The 19,335-nt window shown below is 38.7% G+C and overlaps 1 protein-coding gene across 3 annotated transcripts; it reads right to left on the reverse strand.

The window, feature by feature from the left end:
• Positions 1-380: 380 nt before the first annotated feature.
• LOC129765122 (uncharacterized) lies at positions 381-19,115 on the reverse strand. 3 transcript variants are annotated; one of them, XM_055765008.1, is made up of 5 exons: positions 7,476-7,537; positions 7,173-7,421; positions 2,004-2,329; positions 1,310-1,603; positions 381-1,254 (listed from the first exon to the last, which is right to left on the reverse strand). In XM_055765008.1, exons 3-5 carry the CDS (start codon positions 2,299-2,301, stop codon positions 530-532), a joined length of 1,317 nt encoding a protein of 438 aa, XP_055620983.1. In that variant the 5' UTR covers positions 2,302-2,329; positions 7,173-7,421; positions 7,476-7,537; the 3' UTR covers positions 381-529. The 3 variants fall into 3 exon arrangements, with proteins under 3 accessions (XP_055620983.1, XP_055620982.1, XP_055620984.1); XM_055765009.1 differs by lacking the exons at positions 7,173-7,421; positions 7,476-7,537 and adding an exon at positions 18,948-19,115 and having other exon boundaries at positions 734-932; positions 988-1,254; XM_055765007.1 differs by lacking the exons at positions 7,173-7,421; positions 7,476-7,537 and adding an exon at positions 18,948-19,115 and having other exon boundaries at positions 388-1,254.
• Between the last annotated feature and the right edge of the window lie 220 nt (positions 19,116-19,335).

The following is a 19,335-nucleotide window of genomic DNA, read 5'->3' on the forward strand; positions in this document are numbered from 1 at the left end:
AGGGAAAAATAGATCGTTCATTTCATTTGCTTATTTTTACTTCTAATAACAACACTTTTCCTATGTAGTAGGCTATTATAAGAAAAGTAACATACATAAACAAAATCTGTGACGTCACAGATTTAAAAAATCTTCCCACCTCTCATTTTCCATCTCGCCCCACACTGATGTTGTTGTTTACATTATATTTGACGTTTACCTGGGCTATTGCCCAGTTAAAGAGCAGCCCAATTGAACAACGCCCAGTTAGCGAACGAGTGCTGTACAGCTGTATGTCTGTCCATGATATAAGGAAGCACCCAAAACTTTGCCATGCAGGCAAAAATGATTAGATAAGGAATTCTTTCTGCTTACCTGGATAGCAAAGACGAGACAATTTCCCTTTTTTCGATTGTAATTAGGTTATGTTTTGTTTCGAATCCAATTTTTACTAACTTTAGTGACCTGTTTTGTAATTGTTTATTGCTCCATAAATCGTTTTAATGTACACTACTATGTGCATTATTATCTATTGAAAATAGGTGTTACTCTACTGATATACCGTTTTCAGTAGGGGATATTTCCTCTTTTCGGCAGGTTTGTAAGCATGTTGATAGACACTTACTAGGCGCCAATAATCAGGGTATCCCGTACCTTTTCTCCAAAATGCAAAGGGCGGGGCAAGCGTGTTTATGATATAATTTTTTTTACTGTACGGATCTCTAGGTTTGGGAATGTTCAACTGTTTTGGATCTGCTTTATGAGAGCAATTAGAAATTCCGCTGTCGAAGCTGACCACTGTTCCAGAAGAGTTACTTTGAGGAACGCCTGCTTTGAATGCACACCTGAACTCATGTTGTACTTTGTAGCTTATTTCTTCCGGCGGTTGATGATGGCATAAACGGTTTATTTTGTTGAGTTTCTGTTTATCACAAGGAGTTCGTTGCCTAGAGCTTTGAAGACAGGTATCATGATCTACGAATTGTCTTAGATTTGACATATTTTTACTTTGTTGTTGCTTCAAATCAGGCAACTCGTCTGCAAAAGGAGCATCGATCTCTTCACCAGAATTTCCACTTTTCGGATCTTTCATATTGTCAGAAGATGCAGGTCTGATGTTCTTCGCAGATTTAGCTGATTTTGCTGATCCATTACATTTGCAACGATTGGCTAGATTGTAAGTTTTGGTATATTCATCATGTTGACGAATGATATCACGGTTGAAGAAATCGCCTTCGCCTAGGGTATTAGAAAACACTCCTCCAGTATGGACAACTACAATATATTGAAATTAAACGTTCCGCACACAAATGAATATTTCAAACATTACCATTGGGTAAATTAAGATCCTTGGGAGGCTCAACAACTTCAAAAATGGGAGGTGCCACTGAGGGTTTCGATCCGTCCATATATATTGTTCGATGTGGATCATGCTTTGGTCGATAATCCCAACCAATGGCTAAGTCCATTGCGCCATTCTTCTCTCGTTCTTTCAAATCAAGAGGTTTTTGATTAAGACCAGAAGCGCTCAACGGTTTCGGTATTACTCCGCATGTTTTTGGTCTGTATACTCTATATTTTGTACACTTTGTTGGGCCAGCTTTGTAGTTTTTGCATCCAACACCTCAAATGTAAATATCGTCATCAAAATAAATTAGAAAAAAACCGTAAATTTTCAGTTGTTCAGTTGGTTCAATTTCGCATTCGTTACAAGTGTCTTGATAATGTCGTATTGTAACACGGCATGGTATTCTAATGTATTTTTGTTTATTTGTAAATTGAAAACAAAATTAAAGTGCGTGTTATTGTATACAAGATGTAATAACAGTGATTTCCGACAGTCGTGTCAATGCTGGAATAATAGCTAATGTCTTTTATTTATTTACGGCATATGCTTAGCTTTCAATTTCAGAATAATTTACAAAAGTCATCATTTCATGCATAATTCCAAAATTGACAAACAAAACTTCATTTTTATCTGTGGTTCAGTATATCTTTTGATATATCCCATAAACATTTATTACCTGTCGCATAGGGACCTACTTCCAATGCAAAACCGGGGTTTGCTGATCCGGCCACTTGCGCTTTCCGAAAAGCTATGTCCATGACAGCATCAGGTAGTGGTTGATGTTCCAAATTTTCTTGGGCCATTTTCCGTGCAGTTTGGAAATTTCCAATTGCAGGAACGAAGGCTGTTTTCGGTCGATCTTGTCGATGAGAGTTAAAAATATTCTGCGTGTTAGATTCGAATCCTTGGGATCTATTCCGCAAATTCATATTAGTGAATTTGTTGATTATTTCCGCTGAATAGGCCGTATCCATTATATGATTACCGATGTGGTTCCCGTTCCTAGCACAAAGATAACCAAAATGTAAGAGCCGTAAGCAAATCCTTTTTACGCATGTTATGAATACTATAAGGAAAACTTAAGTAACAAAAGCTATGTTCAAAATAAATTGTATGGTTATATTATTCCCTTGTGATTTTATTAGTGTAAATTTAATCAGAATACGAACAGTTGGTTTAATATTTCTTATCCAAATCAACAAGTTCATAATCCTGAATGAAGTCAGGACTAAACTAAATTATCTACATCCTCAATCCAATTCTCGTGCAAGATTTTTCGTCCACTTGCAAATAAATCTCAGAATTTCAACACGGATTTGTGAAGAAGCGGTCAACCACAACAAACCTCATTTTTCATTTTTCCAAAGCGTTTGACAAAGTTCCTCACGGCCTAGCCGTTACGAAACTTCGTCACCTGGGTTTCCCTCTCTGGATCACCGAGTGGCTGCGTTCTTATCTGGCTGAGCGACAGGCGTACGTCAACATCAGCGGGTCGCATTCTCGTACATTCCCCATCACATCTGGTGTGCCACAGGGCAGCGTGCTGGGGCCACTCATTTTCGTGCTGTTCGTGAACAATTTGTGCTTTCGAGCCCCCTCTAAGACAGGGGGAGCAGTATCTAGCCACCATAGAATCATTTTTTGCACCATAAAACCTCCAAATGCCAAATTATTATATATATATAGATAGATAGGTGAAAATAACCGACGAGCAGAAAACGAATATAATCTTGTTTTGACATGTTTGCTGATAATGGCTCTAAATGACCAGCAATTGCGATAACCCTCTACGATATGGGTATAGGGTGGAAGGGATATAACTGCGGAAGCGAACCGGAAATTAAGTTAGAGAACGGAAATAGATATGGAAACGGGAACGAAAATGAAAATGGAAACGAAAACGTTCAACATTGGAACCGAAGTCTTCGAAACCAGCAACAGCGGAGCGGAAATCGGAACGCAAGAGGAAGGCACATGAGTCGCATCGCGAATACATTACACCAGATTCGCGCTGAATGCCATAAGCTTTGTAGAGAATTTGCCGACGTCGTTCGCTGAGATGAAGAAGAGGTTAGATTGGGATAAATGGGAGATGTCCGTTTGCGAGAAAATTGACTTCCTCAAGTCGAACAATACGTGGACGTTAGTCAAACTACCCCAAGGTCTTGGCCCATTAACATGCAAAGGGTAGTAGAACGATACCGACGGAAGAAATCGAGACTCGTAGCCCACGGCTTCTGTCAGAATGTAGGATTCGACCACATCGAGACAAATTTTCCGGTTGCACCACTAGACACCGTGCGAGTAGGGATTGCATTACCGTGGCAAATATTCAATAACCGGTTATTCGGTAATGAACATTTCATTACCGGTAAAACCGGTAAATTACTGGTAAAACAATACTTTGAAAAAAAAAAAACATTTTCTTGAAGGAACGGCTTTTATTGAAATTAATACTAAGAGACACAGATAATGTTAATTCTGTCGTTTTCTAATCCAGATTGGATTTCATTAGGGGAAATCAGGGTAAAACATACACCCTAAGGATTCCCACATATTTCCTAGACCTCCCATGTTCCTTCGACTGTTCGACTTCAAATCGTTACAGGACCTCTCTTCAACCATTCATGAACTGTTCTACAGTATCTGTTGATTATTTTTTGAGTAGAACTCGCGTTTTGATAGAATACAAAAACTGATGTTTTTAGGTGAAATAAATGAGGGTGCGAGTGAAATCGACACCCTGTCGGGTTAAAACCTTTAGAGAAACGAATGTAAACTTGTTACAATCAGCAGGTAATGGACAAATTCCTACTCCTGGTCCAGAGTAAACACGAGAGTTTTGAACCCAGCTCGGGTGAGCAACCACGGGGGTTGTGCCGATGACGTTGAAGCTCTTCTAGGCTTTTTTGCTGGCAAGCCCTGTTCAACGTTGGTTGTGACTGTTTTATCAATCCAGTTCTGTCGGTTTGTCTTCCAAATATAAACATAAGACATCTACAAAATGCAAGGACGATTTTTTCCTGTCAGTGGAACACATACCAGGTGTCGGTTTTACCCTGACTGAAGGTGTCGGTGTTACCCCGAATGAGCTCGAAATTTCAAAACAACGTTTTCCATAATCGATAATCAACAAAACCACCTACCGTCTCAGAAAATACACTGAACAATGATCTAAGATGAATTAGGCTCACAGAAGTATCGAATTTTCCCTAAATTTTCCGACTAAAACACTTAAATTCCACTAGCGAAATTTTACACGGACTAACCCCTGTTTGTTGACCAGTCATGTTGTGTTGTTTGTTTTGACAGTGAAGCTTTTTCCGCAGCTGTAGGGTGAATCGGAACGTAAAAAATGACAAGTGTGTTAAAGGGACATTGGAAAATTTGCGAAAAATTGCTTCTAATTGGAAAAATCAGGAGGTGTCTGGTTTACCCTGATTTACCTCTACCGAAATTTCCAGAAGAGGATAACGGACGTTCAGAGTCCAATGATGTTGGGCGTACAGTACGAATAGCATCGAATACCATTGCCATGTATTTGCCTCTGATGCCTTCTGTACGAAAACATGTCTGAGGATTTTCATCAATCCGTTTATAGACGTTGAGCTTGGGCTGGACGTTGGTACCTTTGATTGCTGCAATCGTCAAGTTTTTCCTTGATGCTCAACAGATTCTACATCTTCCAGTGGATTTTTCCCTCCTGTAATCCAGCTACTGAACCGATACCATAATCGTCAAATTTAATTGAATCACGAACGATTTAAAATGCCTGCTTGTTCAATGCAGTCCGTGAAGTTTGATAAAAGACGCCGAAGTCATCATTAATTGTGCCACGACCATGAGCAGAATGCAGATAGCTGTTCTAGCATAAATTGCAATCCGACATCAGTTTCATAAAGTGTGCAGTTCTTACGGTATAGCAGTTCAACAGCAACCAGAACTGGTTCGAGGGCATCGAGTATCGGGATCGAGCAGCTATTTTTGAACAGTAGGTCGGAGGTCGTAGAATCGGTGCAACACTGCCAGTTGGATTTTTCAATCTTATTAAGATTCTAGAGTAATATTTCAAAGCAGCATAAAGGCGAATATTATTTATGGTGTAAAAATTAAAATTACCGAAATTACCGGTTATTGATAGTAAAACTACCGGTAATTCGGTAATGGAAAATGATCCGGTTTTACCGGTAAAACTGGTAACGGTAAAACCGGTTAACAATCCCTACGTGCGAGTGGAGCCGGGAATGACGGAAAATTGCAGGTGGATGTAAAGACTGCATTTTTGAACAGTCAGTTAGAGGAAGAGATGTACATGACCCAACCGGAGGAATTCAAAAAAGTGAAGAATTTGGTGCGCCGACTCATGCGGTCTAAGCCGTAGCCTTAAACAAGCCTTGAGAACTTAAAATGCAAGGTTTCATTCAGTCGCCGAGAAGATTGAAGTCAATCCTGACTTTGATAAGCCGTTCAAATTCCAGACCGATGCAAGTGACAGTGCTATTGCAGCTGTTCTGACTCAGCAACATGAGGATGGGGAGAAAATTGTGGCATATTTTTCCCAAAAGCTCTCCCCTGCACAACAGTCTTATGCTGCTTCAGAGAAAGAAGGGTTGGCAGTATTGTCAGCTATCGAAAAATTTCGTCCCTTTATAGAGGGTACTCATTTTGTGGTAGTCACTGATGCCTCGGCACTGACTCACATAATGAAAGGAAAGTGGCGAACCTCATCCAGATTAAGCAGATGGAGCATTGAATTGCAAGGATACGATCTAGAAATCCGGCATAGACGGGGCAAAGACAATATTATTCCAGATGCTTTGTCACGATCTTTGGAAATTGGGGAAATTTCTCAAAGAGAGGACAGGTGGTACGCCGAGTTATACAAGAAAGTTCAGACTGCACCTGAGGATTATATCGATATTAAATCGAGGATGACAAATTACTAAAATTTATCCCTTGTCAAACCGATGTCCTGGATTATAGGTTTGAATGGAAAATCTGTGTGCCAGAAAGATTAAGGATGCTCATTTTGCGAAAGGAGCACGACGAAAATTTTCATATAGGCTACGAGAAATTGCTGCATCGAATAAGAGGAAAGTATTTCTGGCCAAAAGTTGCTGCTTCGGTCAAAAATTATGTAGAAAAATGTCAAGTTTGCAAAGAATGCAAACCAGCATACATCTCGCAGCATCCGATTATGGGGAACCCTCGAATCGCCACAAAGCCATTCCAAATATTGGCCATGGATTTCATCCAGTCGCTTCCGCGTACAAAATCAGGAAATGTACATTTGCTTGTTCTATTGGACCTGTTCTCCAAATGGACCATTTTGGTACCAGTCAAGAAAATCTCTACAGAAATTATCATAAAAATACTCCAAGAGCAGTGGTTCCATCGATACTCTGTTCCTGAAGTTATTATTAGTGATAATGCAACGTGCTTTGTAAGTCACAAATTTAGAGATTACCTTGATCAGTACCAGGTTCAACACTGGGCCAATGCCAGGTACCATAGCCAAGCCAATCCGGTGGAACGCCTGAACAGAAGTATAAACGCATGTATGCGGACATATGTAAAAACTGATCAGCGTCTCTGGGATACCAAAATTTCCGAAATTGAATATACGCTAAACAATACGGTCCACGCATCCACGGGTTTCACTCCTTACAGAATTTTGTTCGGACACGAGGTGGTAGCCGAAGGAGAGGCTCATGTTAGGGACGTTGATATGACCAGCGGCTCTGTAAAAGATAGAATGAACCTCAAGGGTAGAGTGGACAGAAACATTTACGAAACGGTTCACAAGAATTTAGAGAAGGCCTATGAAAAAGGAACTAGGACTTACAATTTTCGATTCCGGAAACCTGCTCCCGTCTATAAGGTAGGACAACAGGTCTTCAAGAGAAATTTTTCGCTCTCATCTGCTGGCGAGGCATATAATGCCAAATTAGGTGCTCTCTACACACCCTGCATAATCCTTGCTAGGAGGGGAAACAGCTGTTATGAGCTAGCTGACGAGCATGGTAAACCCCTTGGGGTATTTTCCGCTGCGGATCTCAAACCAGGGATCCCTAATTGAATAAATGGAAAATAGCTAGAAGGAAAGTACTGTTAGTTTAAGGAAAAAATGAAATATACAAGAAGATACTCGTGTTTATCAAGTGTTCGTCGCGGAGATACACAATGGTCGACAAAAAGCTTCTTCTCACAATGGCTGTAAGCGGAGCCATAAAAAGCTTAGGATATGTAGCGAATCTGATGCGAAACGAAGGGAATTTAGTTTTGAATTATAGCGAGTTTAGAATACCCTCAAGAACCGAAATTTTTACACTGCTAATTATGCCGAAACCCAGGTTGAATTAGTAGCTCGCGATAAATGAACAAGGACGGATCAATGAGAATATTACGATAAATGACAGATTCATAGCGCGGATTGTGGATATTTGAATCGATTCTATCCACACTACCAATTTGAAATGGCATTTCTAATATAGTAGCTTTTTGGTTTTCATAATTATGAGGAAATTAAATCATCCTTTCAGGATTTTTATTTAGATCAGGTTAAATTCGCTTTTTAGTAAAATCCATCTTCTATCTCAGCAAATGAGTATTGTTTGAGAACTTGCAGGAGAAAATAAGGTTCAGTAAGAATAGGTGAAGTTCAATTCGTTGTAAAATAGTTCCTATAAAGAAGGAAAAACAAACTATTTGGTGTTACGACGTAGTTATGTTTATTTTTGTCTGGAAAGCATGAAGGATGCGACTCAACCCTGGGCTTATCTGAGTAAATTTAAACAGATAAAATTAATCTCTAACCATGTTATAGATTAATTTTCAGGGGGAGTGGGTGGTAGTGTTACCGTTTAGGAATATAATAGTTTTAAGAACATAAATAAATTAGTTTATATAAATAAATAAATATATGTAGGTTGAAATAAGAATGTAGAACATTAGAATTACTCTAGGACATAAGTTAGCTATAATCACACGCACACACATATACACACCAAATACACAAACCTGGAGTCGAGCGATATACCATAAAACCACAATAGCTGAAATTCACATGTATAAGTTTCGAGAAGAGACATACGACATAAAAACTTGGGGAAAAGGAAAGCACTACTGGGTCTATAATAAAAGCTCTTTATCCAAGGCACAATGGTCATAGAAAAGTGTCCATACTTTAATAATTCAAATTAAATTGAAAGCACTTGGAAACTGCAGTTCATACAGAGTGGATCGAAAAATTAGGTAAAGAGCATTTGATAAGAGAAGAATTAGACCCAGTGGTAAATAGTGTTTTCCTATCCCAAACAGGACCCAATAATATCGGCACCAATTCAAATCGATTGGCAACAATTGGTGTCATCGCTAAGCCAGCGGTCAACGAGAGACTTGGAGTTGAGTCGCCAACTCGTTGGAAACTCTACGCGCGACACAGCTCTGGTACCCAGCTTGCGACGACGGTCGCCAACAACGTCACAAGTGTCCTTCGCTCGACTCTTGCCGGCCGGCCTCCACACACTTCACACTTCACACGAACACTGTAAGTTAATAAAAATTGGAAAAAAAAGGAAAATCTAGTGTGTATTCAATTGCCAACTGATCCCTTGATTTGTGCACGGATGTGAAATAAGCCGATCTTGAGCCTCCGCGTTTCAAGCTCGAGCTAGCCATCGAAAAGAGGTCTTGAGAGCCCACCCTCAAAGGTCCCCGCGGCTTAGACCAGGGATCGAGGGAATTTGGGATTAGCCCTTCTGTCTAATCTATTGAGAGAGAGGTAACAATGTGTTCCAGCGACCCGTGTCTTTATGTGAGAGGTTCCGGTAACGATCAGGTGTTTCTGGTATTGTACGTCGACAACCTGTTTGTGGTCGGTTTCAACCTGAGGGACGAAGAGACGGTGAAGCGTTGTCTTGCAAACGAGTTCGAAATGGGGCAAAAGGCCGCAGTGGCCTGTGCTGTACACAGAAGTCGTCTCCATTCACCTCTGTCCATAATTGTTTGTCGCCAGCCATGCAGTCTGCGTAGGATCCGCAAGTCGGCTTCCATTTAGTCGTACCATCTTGCCCGCTGCGCTCCTCTTCTCCTCGTTCCTATCGGATTGTTGTCGAGGACCATTTTCACTGGGCTGTCGTCCGACATTCTTACAACGTGCCCAGCCCAACGAAGCCGGCCGATTTTCGCGGTATGTATAATTGGTGGTTCTCCCAGCAACTGGTGCAACTCATGATTTGTTCGCCTTCTCCACATCTCGTCATCCATCTGCACTCCACCGTAGATGGTGCGTAATACCTTCCGTTTGAACACACTAAGGGTGCGCCGGTCCTCCGCGAGCATAACCCACGTCTCGTGGCCGTAGAGGGCTATACATGGTAGTGTTCTATATATGGTTAACTTTGTGATGTGACGAATTTTAATCGACCGTAGTATCTTCAAGAGTTCAAAGTAAGCACGATTTCATGACATGATGTCTTTGTATCTATCTGCTGGTGTCGTTATCGGTGGTCACCAGTGAGCCCAAGTACACGAACTCGTCTACCACTTCGATTTCGTCACCGCCAATCAGAATTCTTGGTGGGAGGCTAACATTTGTCTCCTTGGAGCCTCTTCCTCGCATATATTTTGTCTTCGACGTATTGATGGCAAATTCAACGCTACTGGCCTCAGTCTTCAGTCTGATGTAGATCTCCTTCATCGTTTCAAAGTTTCATGTAACAATGTCAATGTCGTCTGCGAAGACGTAAAGCTGGACTGACTTTCGAAAAATCGTACCACTCGTGTCTATCCCCGCTCTTCTGATTACACCTTCTAAAGCGGTATTGAACAGGGAAGCAGGGAAGTCCATCACCTTACCGCAGCCCTCTCCAAGATTCGAAGGGACTCGAGAGGATCCCCGATACTCGGCGCACACACATTACTCGGTCCATCGTCGCCTTCATCAATCGTATCAGTTAATCGGGAAAACCGTGTTCGTGCATAATTTGCCATAACTTGTCCGATCGATTGTATCATAAGCTGATTTAAAGTCGATGAAAAGATGATGTTCAACGACATTTCTACGCTACGTTCAACTCGCGACATTTCTGCAGAACCTGTTGTATCGCGAAAATCTGATCCGTGGTGGGTACCCATAAATCCCGCTCGATATTGCCCCACGAACTCCTTTGTAAACGGTAATAGGCGGCGGTAGATTATCTGAGAGAGTACCTTGTATGCGGCGCTTAGCAGCGTGAGCGCACGGTATTTGAAGCAATCCAGCTTGTAACCCTTTTTGTAGATTGGACACACGACCCCTTCCATCCACTCCTTCGTTAAGCGTTAATCCTCCTAAATCTTGACGATTTCCCAGTGCAGTGCTCCAGTTAGTGCTTCACCACCGTATTTTAGTACCTCACTCGGTAAACTGTCGATAGCAGCGGCTTTATTGTTTATCAACCGTCCAATCTCTTCCTCTACTTCTTGGAGATCAGGTACCGGAGAACGGTCATCAACTGCACGTGCTCCTAGATCTATCATTGTACCACCTCCATTCACTGCTGCATCGCCGTTAAGATGTTCGTCGTAGTATTGCTTCCACCTTTCAACCACCTCACACTCGTTAGTGAGAAGATTACCCCCCAAATCTCGACACATATCGGTTTGTGGCACATAGCCTTTGCGCGAGCAGTTAAGCTTCAATATGATGGATGATTGACTAGAAAATAATCGACGGCTTCCTCATCATCATCGGGAGAGCTAGTGGCACTTTGCACGGCTGTGTGTCACGGAGTTTGGTTTGTTCGACTGCTGTGGGATCTGCTGAGAGAACCGGAGAGAGTAGTGTACTTCGAAGATAAATTGTCGAAGATTCGTATGGTGGGAGACGAGCAAGACCCTGACCACTTAGGGTGAAGGTGGAAGCTAGCCATTGTAGTAGTATAGGTAAACCCACGTGTAAAAATGGGGTAATAGTGTTTGTGAGAGAAGAGAAAAGCACACGTAAACAAATTAAACACGAATTTCTACATTACTCGAGAATTAATCAAGCAAATGAAACCAAATTTGGCATGTGCAGGTTTTAGGGTGCAATGAATGTTTTTTACAATGGGTGCAATAGGGTGCAATGAATGTTTTTTTGGTTGTACTCTCCACCTGCCTCTCTAATTTCTACTTTACACGAGAATTAATCTAGCAAATGAAACCAAATTAGTCATATTGAGGTTTTAGGGTGATATAAATGTTTCTATGATGGTTAGACTCTCCATCCCCCTCTCTAAGGGGGAGAGGGGGGCGCTGTCATACAAATGAAACACAAATTTCTGCTTTACACCATAATTAATCAAGCAAATGAAACCAAATTAGGTATATTGAGGTTATAGGGTGCAATAAATGTTTCTATGATGGTCAGACTCTCCCACCCTCTCCTAAGGGGGGGCTGCCATACAAATGAAACACAAATTTCTCCATTATTCGAGAATTAATCAAGAAAATGAAACCAAATTTAGTATATGGAGGTTTTAGGATGCAATAAATGTTTCTATGGTGGTTAGACTCTCCATCCCCCTCTCTAAGTGGAGGGAGGGGGCGCTGTCATACAAATGAAACACAAATTTCTGCTTTACACGAGAATTAATCAAGCAAATGAAACCAAATTAGGTATATTGAGATTACCATACAATACCATACAAATGAAACACAAATTTCAACATTACTCGAGAATTAATCAAGCAAATGAAACCAAATTAGGCATACGGAGGTTTTAGGATGCAATAAATGTTTTTATGGTGGTTAGACTCTCCACCCCCTCTTTAAGGGGGCTAAGAAATGCACTGTATAACAATACCAATTAGAATAAACAAATAAAAAGTTATCAAACTTTGTTCAAAAGCAAGTTTTGAATTTTAATTTCCTTCGATATTATCGTGATGACGTTTGAAGACATTTTTTCATACCATGTGAAGACATTTGAAAAAATCACCTGGCATCCCTGACTGGGACTACTATTAAGATATCGTCTAAATGCCAGATGTATGACACAATTGGATTTTATGAGATTGTTGTCAGCGGAGCTCTAGATGAATATCAGTTGGCCGTCATACAAATGAAACACAAATTTCTACATTACTCGGGAATTAATCGAGCAAATGAAACCAAATTAGACATATGGAGGTTTCAGGATGCAATAAATGTTTCTTTGGTGGTTAGACTCTACCCCCCTCTCTAAGAGGGGGGCGGGGAGGTTGGTTGTCATACAAATGGAACACAAATTTCTACATTACTCGGGAATTAATCAAACAAATGGAAAAAAATTGCCATATGGAGGTTTTAGGGTGCAATAAATGTTTTTACGGTGGTTAGACTCTCCCCCTCTCTCTGTAAGGGGGGGCTGCCATACAAATGAAACACAAATTTCAGCGTTACTCGAGAATTAATCAAGTAAATGAAACCAAATTAGGCATATGAAGGTTTTAGGATACAATAAATGTTTCTATGGTGGTTAGACTCTCCACTCCCCTCTCTAAGAGGGGGGGTGTCTGTCATACAAATGAAACACAAATTTCTACATTACTCGGGAATTAATCAAACAAATGAAACGAAAATTGGCATATGGAGGTTTTAGAGTTGATCTTTGTTCGAAACTGGAAATGTATTTTAATGTGATGAAACGCACTCCTATATCTTCTTTTATCTATACCAATAAAAAAGTATCGCTGAATGTGTTGATAAGAGCAGAACGTGAGGAAGTAATTGTCCGATTTAGGGTTGTCTTTATTCTATCATATTTTCTGTATAAAACATTTATTCCATGTAACGGAGAAACATGTTATTTGCAAGTGGTTGAAAAATCTTAAATGAGAATTGTGTCTGAAAATAATCTGATATTATAATGATGTGTTTTGTTTGAAATACTAGAAATTTTTTAGTGAAAGGTAAATTCAACGGGGTCAATTAGAAGATCAATCAATGAACAGTTCTGCGATTGGACCCTTGAACTTGCTCATAGTAATAAAACGTGAATGTTTGAAGGTATTGATAACAAAAAACAAATTTAGGGCGGGACGAAGTTTGCCGGGTCAGCTAGTTGCAAATATAAATATACAGCCATTCCATGTCAAACCGATATAGTGGTTCTTAGATTTTCGTCAAAAGTGGTAGTTTTGTTCCTTATCGCAAATTATAAGACCAGTATTTTTTTATTTTTTTGTTAGGGTGACCATTTCCATTTTGGGGTGGTCCGAAAAATCCATTGTTTCACATTTTTGCCAAAAATGACTTTTTGCAAAATTTAATAACTTTTGAACCACTAGACCAATTCAGATGTTCGACATATCAAATTATTAAAAATAGACCAATTAATTGGTCTTTTTTGAAAAATACTGCAGTTGCAGAAAATTTTTATTATGTTTTCGTTATTATTGATTGTATTTGTTTTTTATAGTTTTTATGGTCTCGGGACCAAAGGCGCTTTATATTTTTTTATATTATTCCTGGAAAGCTGAGGATTTTTCAAATAACCTATCTTTTTTCCTGAACCGATATAGTAGTTCTCAGATTTTCGTGAAAATTGGTAGTTTTGTTCCTTATCGCAAAACATTAAACCCGTATTTTTTATTTTTCTCAATAGGGTGACCATTTCTGTTTGAAGGTTGTCTGAAAAATCAACTACTATATCGGTTCAGCATAGAATGGCTGTATATATAGAAGGTGCATTTGCATATGAAGTAAAATTCTGATTATTCGCGAGCTTAACATGAGCAAATTTATAATACATGCGAATGCGGGCTCTTTTGGTATTAACAAGTTCTTCCCCATAGTAACAAATGATCGTTTTCGCACACTTCACATCAAGTAATATCAATGTTTTCGCACACTTCACATCAAGTAATATCAACCAAACTCTAATCGATTACTCACAAGATATTAAATTTTCATCTGCTGTCGCCCTGTATAGTGAGAAACGTCGGAAAACTCGAGTTAGTGCTCTGAAATTTTCACTTTTCCATTTTCGGCAATGGTTTTGTTTGTATTGGGGGACGCATCGTATTTTCTTCGACACTGATGCCAGACAACATCAATAATTGCACACACTGTTGCAGACTGTTGCAGCTATAAAAACCACTCAATAAAATGTTATTCCTGAATCATAGCGTTTCATGTCTTGAAAATGAATAGAATAAAATTGTGTTGATATCAATACAATTATTATTTTTACGTTTAATGGGTCTATAATGTTAGTTTTAGCAACTTTAACAATGGTTAAGCAAATTGTATTGCAGAGTTGGAACACTGCCACGGCTGCCTATGCTTTCAAAAACAATAAACGGAAAAGTTTTTTTTTTTATTCTTTGTTGACATTCAATCAAAATGCCTCGGCCAACGAAGAGAAGTGTTAAGGCTCTCCAACGTGAATATGTGAAAACAATACGATCAACGAAGGAAAATATTAGGGAATTATCAACATCGAGTTACTATGCGGAAGAACTTGTTGATACCAAAAGAGCCCCAATTCGCATGTGCTATACATTTGCTCATGTTACGCTCGCGTATAATCAGAATTTTACTTCATGTGCAAATGCACTTTCTAAATATATTTATATTTGCAATTGTTCATCGGAACATATCGTTCATACATTTTACTTTAGTATTGAATTGTTATTTTTTTTTCAAATGTATCCAAAGAGTCGTGTCAATGAAGCGCCACACAGTCTGATGAGTGAATTGATTTATTTACATGTGCTTTGTTCTTCTTTCACAAACATTATTACCCTATTTTTACACGTGGGTTTACCTATACAGGTCGGACTCGATTATATATAATCGCAATTTCACTTTCAACGTTAATTTTCGAATCCAATACATAATCGAATCACAAAAAAGCTATTTTTCTATTAATGTTTGACATTCATTTGAATGTTTGACATTCATTTGAATGTTTGACATTCATTGAAAAATTTTTTCTTGAGATTCGATTATGTATAGGATTTGGAAATAATTGTTGAAAAAAAATGGTCGACTATATATAATCGAGTCCGACCTGTACTACTACAATGGCTAGCTTTCACCTTCACCTTAAGGCACGTCAAGGCATTCATCGAAAAAATTGTTTTCTTGAGATTCGATTATGTATAGGATTTGGAAATAATTGTTGAAAAAAAATGGTCGACTATATATAATCGAGTCCGACCTGTACTACTACAATGGCTAGCTTTCACCTTCACCTTAAGGCACGTCAACGCATTGATATGTGCGTACGAAGATTCAGCGAGTGTGTATTGATGTACGTTACGTCCCGAATGTTGAGAATTCAGCCGATATTATGACCTAGGGCTTGCCAGTGGGCCTTTTGGGGTTGGTAGGTTCTGGAACCTCATCGCATTGACCAACCGACAGAACCAACCAGCAATCGAGATGTCAGTAGGCGATCAGATGTCAACAGTATGTGCAATTATTGAATGATTGCTTCGTTAAACGTTAAAAACAAAAGTTAATTTTTCGTACATTCGGGACTCTATCAGTGTCGGTATAACTGTCCCCTATTCCCCTCTGGGAGTGCCCTAATTATTATTCAATATTGGCTTAATGATAATGATAATTAGAAATTTAAGATCATTTGTCATTATTTAGAAATGGAACTCCTGTTCTGGCGGTTTCGCCCGATATGCACTACAGTTACGCGCTTTCTAGATCCTGCCCCTCGGAATACATTCAAGATCTGTTAGGCCTGCGTGGAATTCTCAACTAAGTACGATTAAAAGCGAATAATAATCATTCAGCTTCTGGACGAGAATTGGTAAAATTTCTGAATTTGCATAAAACACCAGTAATTCGATGGACTTCGTTTCCAAGAAAATTGCAATACCATCGGGCAAGTAAACAAATAAATTGTTCAAATAGAGTAAAATGTTTGAAATTCGGGTACTGGAGCTGTAGCATCAGATGGAGGCGAAACATAACGGATATCTCCTAATGGAAGATAATATGTGTGCAAAAGCGGATATTAGACAACACCCAAAAAAAATGTTGCTCGGCGTATGATTGCTGTCGAATTCACAGTTGGGTTTGTAACTAAGCTCGCGAGAAAAGTCATTCCCGCTTTTTCCACGCGGTGTGTGACGTGAAATAGAAAGTTTCTCGCTTCATTGTGGAAGCTACCTTACTTTTCAACTTCTTTTTGATACCCGAATCGATAACATATGAGGACACGATTTCAAATCTCACCTAGTGACATACTATAGTCACACCATTCGCCTACGGGAATGCAGTGACTTGAGTCATCTTACCTCATTCGCCGCGCGGAATAAAGGGGATTGTTTGACAACAAAGTTGTAAAGAATATGAGGAAAGCGAATCGAACCTCTCTACAAACATTTCATCTGCATTTTCAATTTTCCATAACGGCGTTAGGCTAAATAGGATTGAGCGACACTCGCAAGTGTTTACCTATAACAGAAGTTACATGTCTCCCCCACTAGCGTGTTTCGTATCAAAATGTTATTACTCTTACCCTATTCCAGTTGCGAAGGCATATTACTTGATTATGGGAGAATCTGTATGAACCTTCATTGTTCCCTCAGGCCTCCATCCCATTGATAAAGAAGGCTCGAATAACCCACACATTTGAGAAAAAAATGTAAATTCAATCTGATAATTTCACTTTAATGTCATATTATGATCTAAATTTTCGAATCAAGAATCAAGATTCGCTTTCTAAGTTTTTATTCATGCATTGAGATTCCCAAAACATAAATTTCTTTCTACTTAAATTTTGCTTGTGTTTCGATAGTTAAATAATTTCAAATGTTTACCCATTTGAAAAAATAGATTACCAAAATAAAAAAGTTTGTTGAAATGTTTCTTCTCAATTTGATGTAGAGACATCTCCGAAACTTAGTATTCACCATACAGCATTCCATCATGTACTCCCATTTAGTTTCCTAACAATCAGTTTATTTTAATTTGGCAGAACGAAGTGAATTGATACATTTTCTCATCCACGCGATATCAACCACAACGGTGCCGGGCTAATTAGAATTGAACACACTCAACACTTCAGAGTTCTTCTAAATGTGTGAAAAATTTCATGTCTCCCCTACTAAGCAAAGGCAACACGTGTTTTGGCAACAAAAATGCAGCATATTGCTATTATTCACTCCCTATCTCAGCTGCAAAACATATCTTTCGAACACCCGCAAATCTTGCTGTATCTTCTTCATCAGATACGCCCTTTTATTCTCAATTTACCAAGGGGACAATATCCATCCATCCAACTGGTAAGTTTGGTACATGTGTTTAAATAGCCCAAGTGTTTGCATGAATTGTCATGGGAGCAATTTATCACAATTTAATTTGTTTACTAATCTGCTTTGCATTATTGAATATGATTGTAGACGTTAACAATCTCAATGCGTATAACTAAAGCATTATACGAAAAATGTTTTTGTTGACGAATAAAGTGACAAACGGAAAACACGTGCTTTATAATAAAGATGTGAGTGAAACATTTAAACTACCAAAGTTTTATAGCATTAACAAAATAACGTATTTTTAAGTACAAAGAGTAGAGAGATCATTCTTCTGTCGGACACTTCAGTTGTCGGTCAGACAAATGATAAGCGATAAACTTCAACGCCTCTCGTGTTACATTACCTGTCCGTCTTACACCCAGCAACTTTTCTTTTCACTGCACCATGAAAATTTTTCAACTCGTCGGTCTGGTTTTATTGACAAAAAAATATTGGAAAACATTTTGGTGAATAATTTGACCGATTGTTTCGAAAACGGTGTACAGGACTGTAATGAGTTCCGAAACACAAAAGTTTCCGAAGATGTGCTCAACCTGTCCGTCTCTCCACAGTCTTAAAACCATTGCTTTTTGGGTAAAGTAAGCCAACTAGTGTATAGTCGAGAGATTATACATAACGAAATAAAAAAAGAATCGAAGAAATTCGTTAACCTAACATAACCCTTCTTGTTTTATCTATCGAAGGAACCAGACACTATTTTGCAAGCCAGTTCAACAATTATATTTTGACCTCGAATGAATAAATTGATTGGTGCTCAGCATTTAATGTTAAAATCTGGCTGCACAAACTATCTGCTCCGTTCTATCTTTCATCTTCATACCTACAAAATGAAAACACCAAAACCTGAAATCAGTGTTTGTAGTTATTCAAACGGCCGCTAACGATCCTTTGCATGAATGAAATTGTACCGTGAGCAGGATCGATTCGTGCTACGTAGCCAGATAAACAAATTTTATGACGTATACGTATAACTACGGCAACGGTTTCTCAACTATGATGTGATGATGTTTTTCTGAGGTTTATCATAACTTCCTTGGCTGCTTCAGTGAAGAAAAATAGTAAACACACGTCACCCCGTCGCACGTTTCATTGATTTTTGACCAAAATGCTGCTATAATTGCAACAGTATTGATTTGAAATCAAAATTTAGTTGATAGTATAATCTTGTCACGGAAGTAACTTTCCAAAAGTATCATTTGATTATCAACGAAGTTTTGACATTAAAGTAACTCTCCATTCGATTTCAATCCCATTATGAATTAAATAAACTACACTTATATAACACAATATGAGGCTTTTGTGATTGTTAACAATATTAAATTAATACTAACCAACAATCCAATAAAATATGTTAAATGTATTCATAAGGCTTTGCCATATACGTTTTTTATCGTTAGAACAGGAAAAATCTTTATACAAATAATAAGATTGTTGACAAAAAAGTCAAAATTCCAGCACGATACTTTTCAAAATATATTAGTGCAACCGAACACTGATAATGTCTTTTACAACTAAAACTGAAAGTCGATAAACAAACTTTGATTACCATGGTTATGGGATAGAATTCACGCGCAGTATGTTAAATTATCAAAGGGCTAGACGGAACAAGTTACATTCATGAAAGAGATTATAAAAAATCAGATTATTTTTTGATATTGATGAAGTAAGACTGATTCACACAATCATTTTATTGTAATACCGTAAATGTATACCATAAAT

Source organism: Toxorhynchites rutilus, chromosome 2, assembly GCF_029784135.1.
Source record: "Toxorhynchites rutilus septentrionalis strain SRP chromosome 2, ASM2978413v1, whole genome shotgun sequence".
In the NCBI taxonomy this organism is placed as follows: domain Eukaryota; kingdom Metazoa; phylum Arthropoda; class Insecta; order Diptera; family Culicidae; genus Toxorhynchites; species Toxorhynchites rutilus.